A 20,950-nucleotide genomic window follows, 5' to 3' on the forward strand; every position below is an offset into this window, starting at 1 on the left:
TGTTGTTTTTCCGTCTGCGAGATCTCGATATGTTTCACAAAGATTGAAGATCTCTTTTTATAGCCGGTGAAAATAACTGGATAAACGTTGATTGTTTATATCCTTATATGGTTGTTACGTTGATTGTATGTCATGAGTATATCTTTTAGTTGATGTCCTATCTTATCCATTGTCTATTTTTACTGCTTCAACTTCTTCTTTGGTGCTTCAAAACTTAGCGCACCTCTACGATTCTGATCATAGTTGAAAACTCATCGATTGTACCAAAATTCTTCAAACAATTAATACTACTACAATCTATTGCATTTGATGTGTTCTTATTTTATGGAGACGATATACTGTACTACGGAGTATTTCATATTAGAGGAGAGAGAGGACAATTTTATTCAAATTCAATTTATTTCACCTACTTTAGACTATTATTACCCATAAAATTGAATATCTAATGTACTCCATAATTTATTCTCAACTAATTGGAGGGAAGATGAGAGCATCTTATCAATCTAATCTCAAATATAAAATTAAAAAAAAAGTCAATTTGAACATATGAAACCATAGGTAGATTTCCACCAAGTGATTCCATAAACTCCATTTGTCATTAAAAAGACATTTTTGTAGTCAATCAAGCTGCATCCGAATAAGTTTATGCAATAGTATTTGGGTCTATAAATATTAAATAGCATATTCTTGTTAGTGCTATTCTTATGACTACTCAAACTCAATACCTATTGATGCTGCATCCACCCACGTTTAAACTAAAGTGACTAATAATCTTGATAATTTTTTGCATGGAAATGAAAGTATATCCACACTTAAATGTATGGATGTGACAATCAAGAATCCACTTCAATAAATCGATCAATGTGACTCTCAACAAATGAATATGCCGCTGATTCTGATCAATTTTGTACCATACAGTTGAATTAATTCATGTTACAATTACAAACATTTTACTTACAAAAATTCCACGTATCCGACTTAAAAATCTATAAAATAAAACGACCACTAATGTAGCGCCCCTTGTTATATCACAATTCACAGTATTAAGAAAAAAAAATAACAAAATGAAACAGACACACTAATGAAACACGCCTTGTTATATCAAAGTCACAAGAAAAATGTTGAAAAATTAAACAAACAATAATGTAACACGCCGGGTCTATTTTCTATAATAATGATTAAAATAAATTTTCTATTTGAGTATTGTACGTTAATTACGTTCACGTGGTAGCGATATTATTAATAGCCCAAAATTAGAAATTGAATTAAGCAGATAACTAACATTCCAAAAACTGACAATTGAAGTAAAATACTCCAAAATATCAAAACTGTGACGAGGAATCCCACCTTCTCTTTTCTCTCTCCTAATTTCGTCACCCCCACTGCTCCATTGGCGCTTCTCTTCTTCCCTTCTTTCTCCTTATCTTCATCACTTTTTTATGTTTATTTAGTTTACTTTCACGAGAAGAAGGGAAACCAGAAATTAATTAGAGAGATCAATGCCAAATTCGGGATAATGAAGTTCTGTAACGAATACGAGGAGATGATGCAGAGGTTGGGGCAGAGGAAATTGCCTCGGATTGGCTGTGGGACCCTCAACAATATTTTGGAAAGTTGCAGAAAACAGCTCCTCCATTCACATACTGCTGATGTTCGTGACAATCAAGCTAATGCTGACGGTGTTTCTGCTGACTCACAGCCCTGTTCAGGTCATTGATTTTATTTAGCTATTGTTTTTTTCAATGTAATTTGTTTTTGTTTTTTTTTTTTGTGAAAACGTGGTTTATATACAATTCATTGGTATAAGGCTCGATGTTGACTAAGTTATTGAGTTTCTGCTGCCATGAATTATGATAATGGCTTCGAGTTAGTGAGATCAGTTTAAAATGTGGTACAATTGATTTGATCCTACATTTTGATGTGTTTTTTAGGTTGTGCGTATTGATTTATGGAGCCTCAACTTTTTTGATCTGTTTTGTTAGTAAAGTTGCTAATAGTGGGATTGAGCTGAGGCTGGATTAGGGCGATTTAGTGAGATGAGATAGGGCCAATTCTCTCGTGCTTTTCTTGTTTTCTTAATTGGTTCATTTGTAACTAAGTATGGAAGTTCATATTAGATGATTATATCATCAAGTAATCTGTGGAATGTAGGTTGATATTCTGGTGTTTTTGAATCACATATTTGCCTTTTGATTTCATTGAGTAAGAGTTAAGGTAAGGTTGCTGCTTAAACTTATTGAGTTACTGTCTAATTTGGAGATATATATTGTCATTCTTGTGTCCCAAGAGATACACCATATGTATGCTCAAGTGAAGTTCTAATTGCTTTGTTCCGACATCTTTATACAGTACCGAATGTCTATGTATATATTGGTTGTTTGCTGAATCTAAGACGTAAACCTTGTTTGTAGTGTTTGCATTACAATGAGTAAAATACTAGTATTTGTTTGCTCTTGTCTTTTCTGATGCAAATTTGGGTGGGTTACTTAGTGTGCAAGGGGACGTTTTTCCCTCCGCTTCTCAAGGAAATCCAGGGAGTAGTCAGATTCTTCAATAGCAGAGTGCAGGCACTGCTTGATCGTCACTTACCATCGGGTTGCTGCAAGTGCTTTCTTTGGTTGGGAGATAGATTACTAGGAACTGATGTTGAGCTTATTCAAGAATGTGAAACTCTTATTGCTTATGCTACCATTAACACCATTGCTGTGCGCAGATTGCTCCAAAAATACGACAAGGTACTCCCCACCGGAACTCTTTGACGAGCAGTGATGATATGAAAGTTTGACACAATTAATTTTGATTAAATGTGGAGAGTTCTCATCTGCTTATTATACTTTACTACAGATTCATTATTCTAAGCAAGGTCAAGCTTTCAAGTCGCGTGCTGTAAGCATGCAGGTTGAGATCCTTCAGTCACCGTGGCTCTATGAACTTATGGCTCTCCACATAAATTTAAGAGAGGCTAAAGCAAATATGGGAAGTGCTCCTCTACAATTAGATGGTTTCAATCTGATATTTGACAATACGAAACCATCTCTCTCTTTTGAGCTCTTTGATTCAATCAGTCTCAACATTGAGTTAACCTGCTCGATATGCTTGGTGAGTAAAGTAACTAAAGCAGATAACTAATGCTAAAGAAAACTATGTGTCAAGTATTGGTAAATCGTTAATCTTAGAGAGATTACACCAATAATAGTACATCTCAACTTTTACATATACCAACTTTGAATAATGAGTTTGTTTTCCCTTTCTCTTCAGGAGACATTATTTGATCCTGTATCTCTTGGCTGCGGTCATCTGTTTTGCTACATGTGTGCGTGTAAAGCTAGTTCAGTGAGCGTAGTGGACGGGCTCAAGGCAGCTAGCGGGCGTAAGAAATGTCCAGTTTGCCGTGAGGTAACTTGTAACCTCATATCTAGGCGCTGCCCTCGGCTTGTTTCTGGCTTTGTTTTTTTTGGTTTGTTACTTGTTTAGTGGCAAATCCCTGCTTACAACCTTAAGGAATGTCTGTCACTACATTCGATATCAGGTGGGAATATACGAATCTGCTGTGAATTTGGAAGAATTGCATATCCTATTGAAAAGAAGGTAAACACATAAATCAACTACTTGTGTGTTGGCATTGGTTTGATGCCATTAAATTTAGGAGTTATTTGGACAGTTGGCCTGAGTACTGGGAAGAACGCCGCAAAATGGAGAAAGCAGAGAGAATTGAGGAGGCAAAGCAGCATTGGCAGTCTCAGGCAGCTCGATTTATGGGTATTTGACGTTGAGAGCATCCACAATGCTAGCCTTGTATTTCACTCACAACCTCATTTTTCAGCTGCCACGTCAACCTTTTTCATTTCAGCTCCAACACCTGCAAGGTTGCAATGCAATCAGCCCCATTTTATACATCACTTCCCTTGTAAGTATCATTTTTTTTCATTTTCATTTTCCTTTTCCTTTTCGGCCCTCCCAAATATGCATGTACATAAGTTTGTAAAACTTTGTTAATAACCTTTGGACATGTTAGTGGTGTAATTTTTTATAATCCAGTTTACTTGTAGAGTTGTAGTTATATACATCAACATGCTTGATTTGATTTTCCATATTAGTATAGTCATCAATTACCTAAGAGGATGAAATATCTATATTCACTGTCATTATAGTATTTTTTTTAAATGTAGCTTGACATTTTCTAAATTTACGTGACCAAGTCTCAAATTTGATAACCTATTTCAATAAGTTGCAAGTCAACTTTACTAAATATTGAGCGGACAACATTTCCTTGTACTAGTATCTAAGAAACAGATGAGTATAGAGGGTTGAATATAAACTACTACCCCGTCTTATTGAATAAGAGTCATTATTTTGTCATTTTAGTCCGTCCCACAATAAAATTCACATTTTACTTGTACCATGAATGATAAGTATGTTACATTCCAGTAACACACTTCACTCATATTCTACTAGTATTATAAAACCAATACTTCCTCCGTACCAAGAATTTCTTGCCTTGGGCGGCATAGGAATTTTTGCAACTTTATTTTGGGTGTGAAGTGGATAGGGTAAAGTAAGAAAAATGAAATAAAGTAGAGAAAAAAGTGTTTCCATTTTTAGTAATGGATCATCTTGGTTGGAATAAATAAAAAAGGAAAGTGATCTTCAATGGGACGGAGGATGTATAAAAAAGTGGACCGCATATTCTACTAACTTTTTCAATCCACTATTTTTTATATTTCTTAAAACTCGTGCTCACATCAAACGCGACTCCTATTATAGGGTGGAATGAGTACGAGTTATATAGAAGTTAAACCACATTATAAATACAGTCATTCTTGATAATGGGTAGGACCTTATATGACTCAGACTGAGATAGATTTGCAACTAAAGGGGGAAAAAATTAATACTGTTAAACAAAATACTGCCGTGATCATATTGACTTATTGCTTTACCACTTTTTTGTCATCCACTCATTTACATAGCATTGCGTAGATATACAATAGTTAAAATATAGACTTAATTTTACGTAGATAGTTTTTATCTCGTCGCACCTATTATTTCCAACCTAAATAATAGTTTTGAACTTACCAATCAATTCGCTATAAGCCAATAAATATGTCAATTTCTTAGAAACTGTTTTAATCATTTTGAGATCTTGGTTTATTAATCAAATATAGTATAAACCATGGGCGAAGCTACTTGGGAGGGGTACCCCTTATCAACATAATTTTTTATATCATTTTGTTCTTTCATTTTTTCAATTTTTTCAATTTCCTTTATAAATACCTCACCTCAAATTATTAAAATTTCTTTATGTAAATATTTTTGCCCCTTCTAACTTGAATTATAACATGCGATTTTATTATAACAATGTCTTGATATTATTAATTTCGTATGTTAGTGAAGGTTCAAATTATATAGTCATGTCATGTAGATGGCAGGGGCAGGGGCAGGGGCACAGGCACTACGCGAAAAAGTGAAAAAATATATTTTAATATTAAACAAAAAACTGCCGTAATCGTTTTGTCATCTATTTCATTTACATGGTAATAAAGAAAAATCATTGCTTTTTATCAAAAAAATAAATAACATTGCGTACTATAGTTGAAATATTCTTTGTACTGAAATTTTCTTAGATAGTGTTTATCTAAGGTGCATTTATGTGCAAGTGCCTTCTCGTACCTAATCTTTCCAACCTAAATTATACACTTAAACAATCAATTCACAATAAATATGTCAATTTCTTGGAAACGGTTTTAATAATTTTGAGATCTTGGTTTATTAATCAAATATTTTATTTCATGCTGTATCATATGAACTATACATGGTAGTGTGTTACCAACTCAACATAAATAAGAAATCAACTATACATGCTATTTTATTATAATAAAAACTTGATATTATTAATTTCGTATCTATCCCTTATCTTAGTAAGGTTCAAAATATGTAGATGCCAAATACTACTATAAAAGATCAGCTTGGCGACTTGTTTCAGTTAGTGCTTCGACTCATTAAAATCTCCATAATCATAGATTAATTATGAGCACATATATGTATAGAATGAGGACATCTAGAGTCATGAGAATAATAAATCTAAAATTACAAAAACAAAATAAAAGTAAAGATGATTGCACGCCACTATCTTTAGATATTTTCTTCTAATAACTGAAAATACTACGAATTCAATTCCAAACTATTGAGTGTAAATATCCATAGCTTATAAAATGGAGATTCATCTCATTCTGAATTTTACACTGAAATATTTCTAAATTTATTTTTTAACAAAAAGAGGATCGTTGTTTGAGTCGGAATAAATTAAGTGGTAGACAAAAACTAGTGGGTTTTTGGAGATTCTACGCCCACTATCGAAGGCTGCCGGCTGCCGTAAAAAACACACATCTCTGAAAACTCTACTGATAATTAATTATCTAATTGGTCGAATTTATACTATGTTTTTTTTTTCATTTTCAACATGATTTAGATATTTCGTGTAGAGAATAAATATCTTAAAATAAAATATCTGAGTCCTTATTTCCTGGCATCTTTTTGTTTCCATTTTAGATATTTAATTTTTAAATTTATGCGTATTACAATAACATGGTTAGCATATTAAATATAAAGAATGCTTGAACCTATTTAATTATGAATCATTTCGGACTATAATCATTGCGTCAAACATTAGCTATTAGTGTGTGAAGTAAATTACTATTTTTTGGTTGTGTTAAATATGGAGTGGTAGTATTTATATTCCACTCAAAAGAAAGAAAGTGATTGTTGTTTTAATTAGCCTATATTATACTATCTCGGTGGTAATTTAATGATGATCTCCAACAACCTACAACCACTCCACAGTTTTAATATTTTAATTTTTATAAAATTAGGCAATTAGCCCACAGAAAACGAATTACTATGTATCTCCTTCAATCCCATTATTTATATGGTATATTCATTTTCAGATTGTTTCAATACTATGACATGTTTTCTTAAATCACATAATTTTAAAATAATATTAAAACCATTTTATAACTTTCTTAAAAACACATATTCAAAAGAGATATATGTGTCATAAATAATTAGATAAAAAAAAGTAGCATAGAAATTTGAATAACAAAAATAGGAGTAGTTAGTCGTACGTAACATTGCTAAAAACAGTTTGTATTAATTAGGGTTTAATTAGGAAATGCATCAAAAGTTTTAATTGGTTATTATCATTACATGCTACAAGAATAATAAATTGTGAGGTGCTAGTCAATAAATTTTGATTCGTGATTTCAGTATGACTAGTTCATGTTGACCTAAATATTAAAACAAAGTAGTGTGTCATCAAAGATTGCACCAAGGAATAATGTCAATTCTGTAATTGTGAGCAAACATATTTGATATTTTCTTAAGAGTGATTAGAGATAAAGAACTTTTCTGATTGACTTGGCTTTTCGCACTCGGCATTAATTTTTGAATAGTCGAGCACAATATATTACTTTTATTTCATTTGTTAATATGGCCTTTTAAAGCATACTCTCAGTATTTAAGAGAAGAGAATTGTATAATCGTAAATCACTCAAATATATAACTGCGGACATTCAAATCTAAGCTTATTTCATTAATACTTTTAACTAGGTTAATAATTGCCACGGCCCACCAAAATGCAAAAATAAGGAGTATTTGATTTTAGTTAAGGGCGGGTGAAACTGATTTATAAATTAATATATACTTAAATAGAAACATTATACTAGTATATACAGATGAATAAAATGAATTATTAAGTTGTAGTAGTAAAATATAAAGAAATACGGAGTATATACTAAAATAGAAATATTACACTTAGAAATCAGAATGGATAAAAATGAAAAAAAAAATCACCACTATTATAGAGCTTAATTATGGTTGAAGTCATGCCCAGTAGAAAACGTAATTAAGTCAAAAATTTTAGTAGTTAGAGAATCCGCCATTTCCATGTGATTTCCACACCAGAATACCTCATTTTTTTAATCTTTTACATTAGTGTTTTGGATTCGAATTTCTTTGAAAATATGCTTAAGAGTATTTTTCTTCTTTCATATTATCCCTATTATTTACTCCAATTAGATGAACATGCAGAAGAATCCCAGAACTCCACGCCATAGTAACATACTCCCTCCACCCCGTAAATAGGAGACATATACTTTGATTTAATTCGAGTTTTAAAAAATATAAAAATTTATTTAAAATGAGTTCTACTTTTATAAATTAAATGCATAATAAAATATGAATAAATTAAAGTTAGTAAAATATAAGATTTATAAAAAAAATATTAAAAGATAAATTAGACAACTATTCAAACAAATAATTGAAAATGATAAATTAAGACAATTAATAGCAGACAGAGAGTCAGTATTTAATAAATACTGTACCTGTATCCTTCCGCCATTTAATTATATAGTAAATCAATATGACCACCTTTTGGCCGATCATAAATACACATTTTTGTAAATTATAAAAGTTATGGAGGCTAGTAATTTAATTTAACTTTTCAATCATTACATTTGGACAAATACTGTATTAAAAGTCATTAATTGATAGATTATTTTATGCTTTAATCGGTTGTACTACCGATCCTTTTGGTTATTAAAATTAACTATTCAAACATACATAGAGGGGTGATTCCATTAAAGATTTAAAGCCAACTAACTTTCTTGATTTAATTACAAAATCATAATGACAATTAATGTGATTCTCATATATTATTTGAGTCCCAAGGGAGAAATGAAGTTGACAATATGTGCGTGAGTGTATCTATTATAATAAATCAATATAAAAATAGAACCCAACCAAATAAATTATATTAGAATAATGCTATGCGGCCACATTATGGCCAGCCATAAATTAATTAAATAATAAAAAAAATTGATTTTTTTTTTAAATTTTTAGTTTAATACTACTTGATTTTACTTTTATATCATCTTCATTATATATTGCTCAACATGTTAGTGTTGCTCTTTCGTAGTTTTTGCTCAACTTATTACTACTATCATTTCTTGATTGTTGCTCAACGTATACAGTAATTCGTGATATTAATGTGTTTTACGTAATGGAATTCAAAGATAAGTATCAACTCACAAGTCCATTCACACACATATAAGTTTATATCGGTAATTCTAATTTTTTTATACATGTAAATGGACTAAATTAACTCTTTATGGCCGGCCACATTATGGCCATTTAGCATCACTCATTATATTAATACAATTTTGGGATATACACGAGTAGTATTAATATAGAAAAAGAAAATAGAAAGCGTAACACAAATGTGTCCTTTTTTAGGCATGAGTTTGCGTGAAGTTCTGAAGGAGAAATTGACTTTTTTTTCTTTTTTTTTCTGGTGATTTATATCCTTCAATACACGTCATTTCATTAAGCCGCAGTTAATGCGGATTTCACATGTATTGCACTGAGGAACACAGATTTCCTAAAGCTATGCTATTGCTATATATAGGGATTACTCATTTTCACATCATTTTCTTTTTCTTTTTCTTCTTAGAAACACAGAGAGAGTCTCTTCAAGTTATACATCATTACATATATATATACTACTCCCATTCAACATCATTTCATTGCATCAAGAGAGAGAGAAGGGGAATAGACATATTTAATCTATAAGATGAAGTTCTGCAAGAAATATGAGGAATACATGAAGGCACAGGGGAAGAAGAAATTGCCTGGGGTTGGTTTCAAGAAACTCAAGAAAATCTTGAAAAGATGCACCAAACAGACTCATTTAGATGCTGCCCTTCTTACTGATCACACCAGTCATACTTGCCCACGGCATTGCTCAGGTTCCTTATCTCTCAACTTATTGTTTTGATTTTTGGTCTAATTTATTGGAATTCTGTTGATTTCTGAGTAGATATATTTTCAGGTATGTTTGGCTCAAAGATGCCAGCTTCTCTTATTGTGTGTGTGTGTGTGTGTGTGTTATTGCTTATAATTGTTTCAAAGTGGAAGATACTATGTAGTATTATTATTGGAGTAGTGCGTGCAAAATTAGGACTTGATTACTCCCATTAAAATGAACAAGTGCAAAATTAGGACTTGATTAATCCCATCAAGGAACTCCATTGCAAATTAGTTAGAAGTGAAAGCAAGAGTTTCCATCCACAAAATAATTTGAATTTGGTGCATGCTCAGCTCAGCTCACATGTTGATATTAGCAAAACACATAAGTAGCTTTCTTGATAACGAGGTAATTAATCTATGTTTACTGAATTCACTTGTGTAGTTTGTGATGGCACATTCTTCCCATCCCTTCTGGAGGAAATGTCTGCAGTTGTCGGATTCTTCAACGCTAGAGCCCGGAGATTGCTGCAAATGCACCTCTCATCTGGCTTGAGCAGGTGTGCCATCTGGTTCAAAGACAAGCTCAAAGGGAACCACATCAAGCTCACTCAAGAGGGCCGCGACTTGGTCACCTACGCCATCATCAACGCCATTGCAATGCGCAAAATACTCAAGAAATACGACAAGGTATTTCTCACCTCTATATAATCATCTCACAACTCTCATCATTAAACATTTCTCGTAGATTCACTACTCCAAGCAAGGCCAAGCTTTCAAGTCACAAGCACATAGCAAGCACATCGAGCTCCTCCAGTCGCCATGGCTCTGTGAGCTCATGGCTTTCCATATAAACCTCAGAGCGTCGAATTCTACCAGCTCAAGAAACTCCACTGCTCTGTTCGAGGGATGCTCCCTCATGCTGAACGACGGGAAGCCCTCTTTGTGCTGCGAGCTCTTTGATTCGGTTAAGCTTGATATCGACTTGACCTGTGCCATATGCTTAGTGAGTTGCACCACATTCCATGCTTGTGTGTTTCTCCTATGTTTTAACCACTGATCATATGTTATCTGCAGGAGACCTTGTTTGACCCTGTGTCTCTTGCCTGCGGTCACATGTTCTGTTACATTTGCGCGTGCAAAGCTGCTTCAGTGAGCGTCGTGGATGGTCTCAAGGCAGCTAGCCATGATCAGAAATGTGCAATATGTCGCGAGGTATTTCTACCTCTCCTTGATCATACATTCCTCTGACAATTCTTATTAGTAATGTCGCGTTTAACTGATATCAGGAACGAGTATACGAAGCTCCAGTGCGTTTGGAAGAGCTGCATATTCTATTGAGGCGTAGGTAATCAATCAATCTCCAACTGTCTTACTGGTGGTTTATTCAATCAAGCAAAGTGTTTTCAGCCTTGTTTTTCGCTTTCTATCTCAGCAGTTGCCCGGAATATTGGGCAGAACGACGTAAAGCAGAAAAACGAGAGAGAGTTAAGCAGACGAAGGAGCATTGGGAGTCCCAGTGCCGCCTATTCACAGGGATATGAGCTGTGCTTAATGGAATAGTTGTATTTTCACATCCACCTTTTGTGATCTTGCCTTAATATGTATAAACCAATTTAGTTCAACCAAAATGGATGATTGTTGACTCAATTAGCATTTCCTGAAGTTACAACGAATTAATAATATCTCTGAATTCAAACATAATCAATACATATATATTTTAATAAAAATTATACAAGAACAGTTACAATGAGTGTTGGCAACTGCCTTGTGCTCTTATTTCCTCCATATTTAGCCAAAGTTGGTTGATTTCTCCCAACACACCAAAATTGTAACCTACATATGAAATCTTGATACAAGTTAAGTAGTCGTGGTAATATCACTGTCTTGACTGCGGATTTCCCTCGTCACAGCTCGGCTGACCGGTTGGCATACTCCTGCACCAGCGCACCAAACAGCGATGGCCTCTCGAGCAAGTGGCCCGGGCTGTCAAACTCCTTGGCCAACCCTGCATCTATGACCAGCACGCGGTCACAGTCCATGACTGTTGGTATCCTGTGCGCGATGCTTATGATGGTGCACGAGGCGAAGTCTTCCCGAATAATCTTCTGGATCACTCCGTCCGTGTGAGAATCAACGGACGCGGTTGCTTCATCCATGAACAGAAGTCTGCTTTTCTTCAGCATCACTCTTCCTAGGCAGAGTAGCTGCCTCTGCCCGACACTCCAGTTGTCGCCGTTGCCAGTAACTGAATCAGATAACGAGTGGATCAGTAACTCAAGCAAGCGTTGATGGGGGGATATGCGAGTCAGTTACCTGATGAATCAAGCTTTCCCGGTTTCGAAGACACAACGTCCTTAAGCTGGCAGCGTTCGAGGCCCTGCATAATAACATTTTTTGGCAGACTCAGATCCTCCATTTCATTATTTCTGCAACATTTTCTATTGCATAGAAATGCAAGCTACCTTCCAAATTTCGTCGTCCGAGTAGACGCCTGTAGGGTCGATGTTGCTCCTCACGGTTCCTTCGAAAAGAACCGGTTCTTGAGGGATGATTCCGAAGCGTGACCTCAGATCATGAAGCCCTAGTCCCGAGATATCAATGCCATCGATCACGATCTTCCCATCAGATGGCTCAACCAATCTGAACAAAACTTGGATAAGTGTCGATTTCCCACCTCCCGTCCGTCCAACAACTCCGATCTTTTCTCCCCCGGATATGTTCAGGCTGATCCCCTTGAGAACCAGAGGCGTATCCGGGCGATACCTGACCTGCACCATCCAAGATGCAACCATTTAATCAGAAAAGCTTCACTGAAGAAGAAACTCATGTTTTCTCAGCTTCACAGTTTTTCCATCAAAAGGTTCAGAAGATTACAGAAAATGAAAATCATGAGCGTACCTGCACGTTGTTGAGCTCAACGTCTCCACGTGATGGCCAGTTAGGCGGAGGCGTGGAGTCCTCTTTCTTCCATTCGGCCTCAGATGGTACGATAGTGAACTGTTTTATCCTCTCAACGGAAACCATTTTATTCTCCAAAAAGCAACTCGTGTATATGGCCCAAAACAATGTCGTGTTTAGCGACAAACCATATGAGAGAGCCAAACCAACGTTCTCTGCAAGATTCACGCAGATTTGGATCACATTAAAGCAGTGATAGAAAGAAGTAACAGTGTCGTTAATCTAGGCGAAAATCAATCTTATACGCTTAGGCCAATGTAGGAATACTATCTAGATTTGAGGCGTGAAAGAAACCTGGCGCGATAATGCTGCTAGGTAAAATTGTCATGAACAATGCAGACATGCAGAGGATGAAGCTTCCCATTAGTTCCAGACGAAATCCAAGCCATTCATTGGATCCGTTGTTGTGGAAATCCATTCGCAGATTTCCGTTTACACGATTCAAATTCTCGTGGCAGAAGCTCTCCTGCTTCCTAAAGCAGCGGATAGTCATAACGCCGGTGATGCTCTCTGAAAAATGATGAATGACCGGTGCTTTTGTGATGGAATCAAGTCGAGTCAATTCACGAGATGTCGCGAGGTAATAACCCTGCAAAAAAACACAAGAAGCACGAATATTTTAATAAGAGCAAAACCAACATGCCAAACAATGAGAGGAGAGGAGGAAGGCGTACCCGGTACCAGAAATTCAGCCAGCCAAGAGGGATCACGAGGATAATGGTCGGCCAAGTGTACTGGCACGTGATGATTATGATGCTGAGCAGAGTTATAAACATCGAAAGGGTGAGGCTACTGAAGAATGGGATTAGGATATCTACATTGGTTTGATCAGTCGATGCCTGCATGATGAGTGAAGAGATGACGATCAGTTTCTTAGTGTATGAATCTTAAACTTTCCAAAATTGTAGTTTTCTCATGATTTCTGTTACCCGGGTCAAGATTCTTCCAGAGGGCGTTGTGTCAAAGAATGACATAGGCGCATGCAGGATGCTACGAAGAATCTGCAAGAAGAATATCTGGGACGTCTTTAATCCCATAACCGCAACCAAAATGCTCCTTATGAAAACGAAAACAAACGCGACTGCTGCAAAGATGGCGTATACGGAGATGAAGAGGGAAGGGCTGAATGAATCTGCGTTCGCATCTGAAGTTTCATACGCCAACCAATAATCACTTGCCATCAAACTCCCCTGCCATGCCACGGAGAAAAACAGCATGGCCACGACCCCCCACCATCCAAATGACTCCGTGCCATACAGCTTGTAAACTTCCAGGCTCACTTTCCCAGTGGCTCTCTCTTCCTCCTTGATGAGCTTGGAATTTCCCTTGTCATGCTCGGATTTCTCTTGAGAGTTACTTTCGCCGTTTGCTTCTCCTAGTTTGAAAGATCTTTGAGTTTTCACCTTCGGGGAGGCAATGTCCTCATTTTTTGTCTCCACATCAACGAGTTCCATAGAGGCTTCATGGGCAGCGACTAAAGCCGTGAAGTCCAGTCCAGAATCCAGTAGGCTGTCGTACTTCCCAGATTGAACGATGGAGCCTTCTCTCATAACCTGGTTCAAGAAGCCAAATTCGAGTTCAAATGTTGCAATCATAACATTAGAACAAGTTTCGATATTTGCAAATGAAAAGGCTTTCCACGTACTAGGATCTGATCAACATTATGCAAGAAGTCGACTTGGTGTGTAACAAGTATAACAGTCTTGTCTCGAAGAATCCCTCTAACACATTCCTGCAAAAGAGGGATGAAGCTACAAACATTAACGAGCAAGTACAGAGAAGCAAGCCTCAGCACGACTCTCTATCAAAATGGGCCTAAATGCTCGATTACTAAGCCATCTCACGATGTTCATTATAGGGGTTTGGTACCTTGAAAATATCTGATCCCGTGTGAGCATCAACAGCGCTAAACACATCATCGAGAAGATAAATATCACAATCCTGATAAACTGCTCGTGCAAGCTGAATCCGTTGCTTCTGGCCGCCACTCAGATTGATACCGCGCTCTCCAATCTCAGTTTGATCTCCAAACTCCATCATTTCCAAGTCCTTCTCCAAGCAACAAACTCTGATAGCTTCCTTGTATTTCTCCCCATTCATCGGCAAACCAAACAATATGTTTTCTTGTATCGTCCCATTTTGGATCCACGCGGTCTGGGCAACGTAGGCAGTGGTACCATAGACTCTAACCTATGTGTAGAAAGCACAGTTTATTAGCTATTGTTAACGACCAACCAACAATATACGATCATCAAATGATCGTGAAAACTACATTTACTCATAACAAGAAGACATTATAATGCTATTACGAAAACAAAGTAGAATTGTACCTTCCCAGATAATTTGTACATCTCACCAAGAATTGCTGCCAGAAGGGAAGACTTCCCTGATCCGACCGTCCCAACAATGGCCGAAAGCTCCCCTTTCCTTATCTCAAAATTTAAATTCTTGACTACCTCCTCCTTGCTCTCGTCATCCCAGCTAAACGTCCCGTCTCTAACCTCCACAGCAATATCACTGGCGCATCCTTCAACACGCTCCACTGTGTCATCGACCAATTCTGCACTAGTCATGAACTTATCCAGCCTCTGTAGAGAAATGATGGCCTGTGACAGGGAGATCATCGACTGGGGGAATGTCCGGATCGGCTCCTGCAGCATCTTCAACAGCGAGGTTGCTGTGAACACTGTGCCAACAGTGAGTGGGAAGCCAAGGAGGAGAGCACTACCAAACGTGATCGTGGAGATGACAGCTGGCGTGCTCCACAGCACGATGATGTTAGCCGAGACCGAGTACATAAACTTGGACAGCCACTTATACTCTGTCTCTCGAAACAACTGAATCCTCTTGTTGAAGTGTTCCTCCCAAGCCTGGAACTTGATCACACGCATGTAGCTCAACATTTCGTTTGTTGCTTTCATTCTCGAGTCGCGGTTCCTCATGATCTGAAATTGGTACCTGTTGTTCATCTTGGTACGAAACACCACAAAGAGAATGACCAAGACAAGCCCTAACAGCGCTGCCAAAGTCGCAGTGCCAAGATACTGGTAAAGGATGACCAACGCCACTGTCATCTGCATCGGCATAAGCCACAGCGAATGCAGCTGCAGCATCATATCTGACAGCTGCTGAGCATCGACAGCCATGTAGTTCACAATCTGTCCGATCCCATGAGCTTGTCTTGCTGAGCCAGACAACCTCAATCCCTTCTTATACAATGATGTAATAAGCGTGGAACGGATAAGCATCCCGAGTTTCTGCGTGTGGAAGTTGAACTGGTGAGAGCTCAAAACCTCAACAAATTTAGCAACTAACAGAACAGACACGAGGTAGTATCCCTCATAAGGGGAAGCGGCCTTCCCTGCTGTGAAATCAACGAACCCTTGGATCAATGTGGGCCCAACATACATCACGCAAAGCCTCAGAAGCGCGAGGAAGGCAGTGAAGGCGAGGTGCTTCCAGAAGCAGCGAACCAGCGTCTTCACAACAGGGTGCTTCGAGTTCTCCTCGGGCTTAGGCCAGTTCTTTTGGAAGAGACGTGACATCCGCTCTGCCTTGTGCTCGGGTGAGAGGCTAGGCACGTCCTCGAGCTTGAGGGGCGCCGTGTAGCCTTTATTCAAAAGGGGATTCAACCAAATCCAAAACATCTTCGAGATAACGGAAGCTGAAGCATAGCCAGTGACATGGGAGTCCTCCGAAATATCTTCAAACTCATGAGTTTCTGAATCCACTGACTGATGATCCCTCACCACCTCAACACCAGTCACCCCTCTGATTCCGGCTGCAAGAAGCACGACGGATAAAGGGAACATGATAATCGAGCCAATGTCATCTACTCTCAGCTCAGAGCCACTTTCTTGGAAAGATATCAAACGTGTGAGAGAAGAAGCAAAGAACAACACCAAAACAACAAACTGCACAATCCAATAAGCTCGGAGAGTCGAAGGGTGTGAGGTTGCTCGAAATCTCTTCTCATGAATAACAAGAACAGTAATCACTAAATAAGTAATCGCTTGGAACAGCCAATACAGCCCATCCACGGTCTGCCATTCCGACTCAGAAGTCCTGATAAAAGCAAGTACGCAAAAAACAGACGAAACGACTGCCACCAGCAATGAGACGAGCAGGACGAGCTTGAACCATACATTGGTTCTAACAGGATCAGTCTTGCTACTGATCAAAGGAGTACTGATCTCACCATTTGAGTGGCGAGTAGCGGTGAATCTCGAATAGATCTTTTGGACAGCGAAGAAGACCAAGACGACCAAGAATAGGATGTCTACAGCAGATATGAGTGCTCTTTGAGGGCATGGAGAGAGAAAGATGAATCTCAGCCATTGCAAAGGTGAGCTCCCTGATGACTGCACCTCAGAGCTAGAGCAAGAAAGTGTTGTAATCCAAGACATTTTTAATGGAACATCAAGTCTCAAACCACCATCTTATAGCTCTGAGAAAACAGAGATCACTGAGTTAGAAAAGTTGGTTCAAATCTAGGCCTCAATATCATGAACTACACAAATGTCCCAGTTTTTTAAGCAGATTCGAATGTGTGTGTGTAATAATTAGTCAATAAATATTCAGATGTAAAAAATGCTGACATTGAAGCAGACAGGTGGTGGACCAAATCACCACATGAACCAGAGCAAAAATGAAGCGCTATATCAGATCTTGTCTGAAAAAAGATGAGATTTTGCAAAGGTGGAGATGATAATTGTTTCCACTTACAATGAATTATGAAGTAAATATGAGAAAGTACGAGACAGAAAAAGGATGACTGCAAAAATCATTCGAAAGTCAAAGTTGCAAAAAACAGTATGTATAAATAATTCAACTCAAGAATCAAAAACTGAATCTGTAACAAGGGAAGATTCAATATATAACGGTATTTTTGCAGTAAAAAGGGGGAAGAAGATGAAGAAAGTATACAAATTTTTTGTTCAAACCTCGTGTTATTTTCCTGCTCTTAGCTCGAAAAAGCAAGTGCAAAAATGATGGTGAGGAGTTCAGAAATTCATCCGAATTTTCATTGCTATTTAAAAGCTGTGATTTGTTTTAGCAAAATGCAATAAGAAATATGGAAATGATAAAAAAGAGGAAAATTGTTTACGAAGACCGATGCATGGTCGATAAATAATCTTAGCGTTGACAGATAATAGCTATAGATTTGGATAGAAATAATTAAATTGAAATATAACCAAATTAATATTTCGATTTCAACGGCCCTTAATTTTGATTTCGTCGACAAAAATCTATTAAACTATTGCTGTACCTCACAAGCTCAACAATTCACGTTGATTGATTTCGTATTGTGCGATTCTGTCATGTTGTTATTCTATCAATTAAAATCAATATATAGTTCCACTATAATCTTTTATTTAGGGACTTGTATCTTTGTATACCAATCGCATTAAATCAAGAGGAAATACTTATCCTCAAGCATCCTACTATAGATTATTTCCACCAAATCCAATTTGATTTCAGTGGATTGCAATTTCTATCCATACATTTAAATTTTGGCGGTTGATTACCCGTTTTTTAAAAAAATTCTTTTACATAAAAATATATTTAAATTATTAGAAATTTTATGTTCAAGAAGTTAGTTAGTGTGACATTCCACACCAAATAAATATTAGTAAAATTTAAAGTAGAACAAGTACTTCCTCCTTTCCACGTTAATAGAGTCCTGAAATATTTTTTTTACGTTCCAACATAATAGAGTCATTCTATATTCGGCAAAAGGCAATATACTCTTTCTCTCATACTTTATCTTCTCTTTGCATCACTCTTACTTTATCATATCTCTTACTTTATTTTGTCTTCATATATTAAATGGAGTATTTGTTAGTTTCTCCGCTGATAAGAAACGTTTCTATTAACATTGAACGGATGGAGTATGATTTTAGCATATTTTTATAAGCATCCAATGTTAGTATGTTACTACTAGGGATGTCAATGTAACCCGAACCCGTGGGCCGGCCCGAATAACCCGATAAAAATACAGGGTTAGGGCTGTAATTTCGCAGCCCGAATTTAAAATCGGGCTATTCGGGCTGACCCGTTCGGGTTGTCGGGTTAGGCGGGCTGACCCGTTCGGGTTACGGGTCGGCCCGTCGGGTTGAAGGTTTCTGCACAGCGAACAGTTTTTGTAACGGTCATAACTTTCTCTATAAAGCTCCGATTGAGGCGTGCAATATATCCACGTGAAGCTCTTTCGAAGACGAAGAGAATGATATGTATTAGAGGTTTATCAGACTTCAAAATCGCGAGAAACATTGACTCAAACAAGGCTGCTGCACATCCACATATTTTGTGTACATTTTCTAATCAATTTTCTATCATTTCTCAACAAACATGTAAACATACCAAAATATAGAAATATAATCAAAATCATCCAAGACAACCCTCTAAAACCATGCAAAATCCAAATACGTCAACCAACTATATAATATCACAAAAAAATCACCATGTGGTTCATGGATTCATAAATACGGGTATATAAAAGCTTTCTTTTAGTATATTTCCAATATAATAGTGCAAAGTGTTTTGACGCCGCTTCGTCATTGAATTATGCGTACTTTGATGATTCTTAAAACAAAGATAAATTATTATTTGACTTATTTACAGTTGGAATAAATTAAATTTGACCAATTATAATTCAAGAAAACTTAGAGTTACTCCAATTAGCCAGCATCTTGATAATTCACTCTTTAACAATTCAAAATATTTTTGTTACATCTACGATGCACCTCTCACGTTATGAAAATTTTATTTAATTTTCTACGAATTGATTTATGTTTGAATTTTGAAACAAAGTGTTGATTTATGTTTTAAATACATAAACATAAACATACTATTGATAGATATTTTGTAAATAATTATGTAATGAATAAGTTATTTAAATTTAAATAACTTAATCTTTTTAAAAATATTAAAGAAAATTAAAAATATGTATTTCATTATTGAATGATTAATTAAAAATATGTATATAATTAAAGAAAATTTAAAATACGTATTATTTTTTGAAAATATTAAAGAATTAAAAATACGCATTGACCCGAATAACCCGGTGGGTTAGCCCGAAACCCGAAGGGTTAGGGTTAGGGTCGAACTTTTATAACCCGAAAAAATCATAACCCGAATAGCCCGTACCCGAATGGGCCGACAACCCGAACGGGTTGGCCCGAACCCGAACGGGTTGGCCCGATTGACATCCCTAGTTACTACTAATTTATTTTATTATAAAATTAATACTCTATCCGTCCACGATTACAAGTTCACATTTGACAAGAAATATGAATAGGATAAAGTTTAGTAGAAGGTGGGTCCTACTTTTATATACTAGTATATTAGTTTTATAATAAAATATGAGTGACATAAAGTTGATGAAATGTGTGTTCATTACTAAAAGTGATATAACTAAAATGAGACATTTTATGGATCAGCGGATGTAAATGACAAAATGATTGTTTATTAGTAGAGGAGGGAATGACTTTTTTCAACTTAAATTTCTAAAAGTTCATGCTGAATAAATAGGCTTTATAATCATAGACAGAAAGAATAATTGTTACTACATCATAACTTGTTATCCTATCGTAACCAGAGAATAGGTTTGTTTTGGATGCATACATGATCCATAAAGACAACGAATCGAATTAAACTCATCAAATTTAGAAAAAAGATGTACCTAAGAATTTGCTATAAGTAACCTATAGACTCATGCAGTGCAACTAAGACATCCATAAACTGACTAATCAATTCGCTAAATCATTTTTTGCAAAAATGTACTACTAACTTTGTTTTTGAAGAAAAAGTGCAACTTAACGACATCTTCCATAAAAGAATCAAAACTGTAAAAAAATGAAATATAATTAAGTTTTTCTCCATGAAAATCGTTTTCACACTAAAAGTCAGCAAAGAAGGTACTCCTCTTTTATCAGGAGTAATAAAATATGTACTCCCTACGTCTCATAGTAGATGTCACACTTTCCTTTTAAGTTTGTCCCACAAAAGTTGTCACATTTCCTCTTTTGAAAAAAGTTCCTTCTTACATTAATTATAAAATTATATTTTCTCTCACCACTTAACTCAAAAAATAATATCTTCTAAAATCACGTGCCTTCTTTCAAGTGTGACATCTATTATGGGAAGGGGAATACAATTTTTTTGCAATACATTATCACAAAACCGACGTGTG

The 20,950-nt window shown here is 36.3% G+C and overlaps 3 protein-coding genes across 5 annotated transcripts; 2 read left to right on the forward strand and 1 right to left on the reverse strand.

The window, feature by feature from the left end:
* The first annotated feature begins 1,300 nt into the window (after nucleotides 1-1,300).
* On the forward strand, nucleotides 1,301-4,050 carry LOC121742990 (E3 ubiquitin-protein ligase BAH1-like). 2 transcript variants are annotated; one of them, XM_042136154.1, is made up of 6 exons: nucleotides 1,301-1,709; nucleotides 2,491-2,735; nucleotides 2,845-3,099; nucleotides 3,259-3,396; nucleotides 3,530-3,588; nucleotides 3,647-4,050. In XM_042136154.1, the coding sequence occupies exons 1-6, from the start codon at nucleotides 1,517-1,519 to the stop codon at nucleotides 3,765-3,767; spliced, it is 1,011 nt and encodes a 336-aa protein (XP_041992088.1). In that variant the 5' UTR covers nucleotides 1,301-1,516; the 3' UTR covers nucleotides 3,768-4,050. The 2 variants fall into 2 exon arrangements, with proteins under 2 accessions (XP_041992088.1, XP_041992089.1); XM_042136155.1 differs by having other exon boundaries at nucleotides 1,304-1,709; nucleotides 3,662-4,050.
* A 5,497-nt stretch (nucleotides 4,051-9,547) lies between these two features.
* Nucleotides 9,548-11,445, forward strand: LOC121744159 (E3 ubiquitin-protein ligase BAH1-like). 2 transcript variants are annotated; one of them, XM_042137608.1, is made up of 6 exons: nucleotides 9,548-9,797; nucleotides 10,241-10,485; nucleotides 10,544-10,801; nucleotides 10,873-11,010; nucleotides 11,085-11,143; nucleotides 11,231-11,445. In XM_042137608.1, exons 1-6 carry the CDS (start codon nucleotides 9,623-9,625, stop codon nucleotides 11,337-11,339), a joined length of 984 nt encoding a protein of 327 aa, XP_041993542.1. In that variant the 5' UTR covers nucleotides 9,548-9,622; the 3' UTR covers nucleotides 11,340-11,445. The 2 variants fall into 2 exon arrangements, with proteins under 2 accessions (XP_041993542.1, XP_041993543.1); XM_042137609.1 differs by having other exon boundaries at nucleotides 9,550-9,797; nucleotides 11,234-11,445.
* A 39-nt stretch (nucleotides 11,446-11,484) lies between these two features.
* LOC121744158 (ABC transporter C family member 14-like) lies at nucleotides 11,485-17,865 on the reverse strand. Its single transcript, XM_042137606.1, has 11 exons — nucleotides 17,700-17,865; nucleotides 15,087-17,203; nucleotides 14,626-14,946; nucleotides 14,402-14,488; nucleotides 13,686-14,309; nucleotides 13,431-13,595; nucleotides 13,051-13,345; nucleotides 12,697-12,911; nucleotides 12,261-12,566; nucleotides 12,112-12,175; nucleotides 11,485-12,043 (listed from the first exon to the last, which is right to left on the reverse strand). Exons 2-11 carry the CDS (start codon nucleotides 17,160-17,162, stop codon nucleotides 11,703-11,705), a joined length of 4,494 nt encoding a protein of 1,497 aa, XP_041993540.1. The 5' UTR covers nucleotides 17,163-17,203; nucleotides 17,700-17,865; the 3' UTR covers nucleotides 11,485-11,702.
* Between the last annotated feature and the right edge of the window lie 3,085 nt (nucleotides 17,866-20,950).

This window comes from Salvia splendens, chromosome 8 (genome assembly GCF_004379255.2).
Source record: "Salvia splendens isolate huo1 chromosome 8, SspV2, whole genome shotgun sequence".
In the NCBI taxonomy this organism is placed as follows: domain Eukaryota; kingdom Viridiplantae; phylum Streptophyta; class Magnoliopsida; order Lamiales; family Lamiaceae; genus Salvia; species Salvia splendens.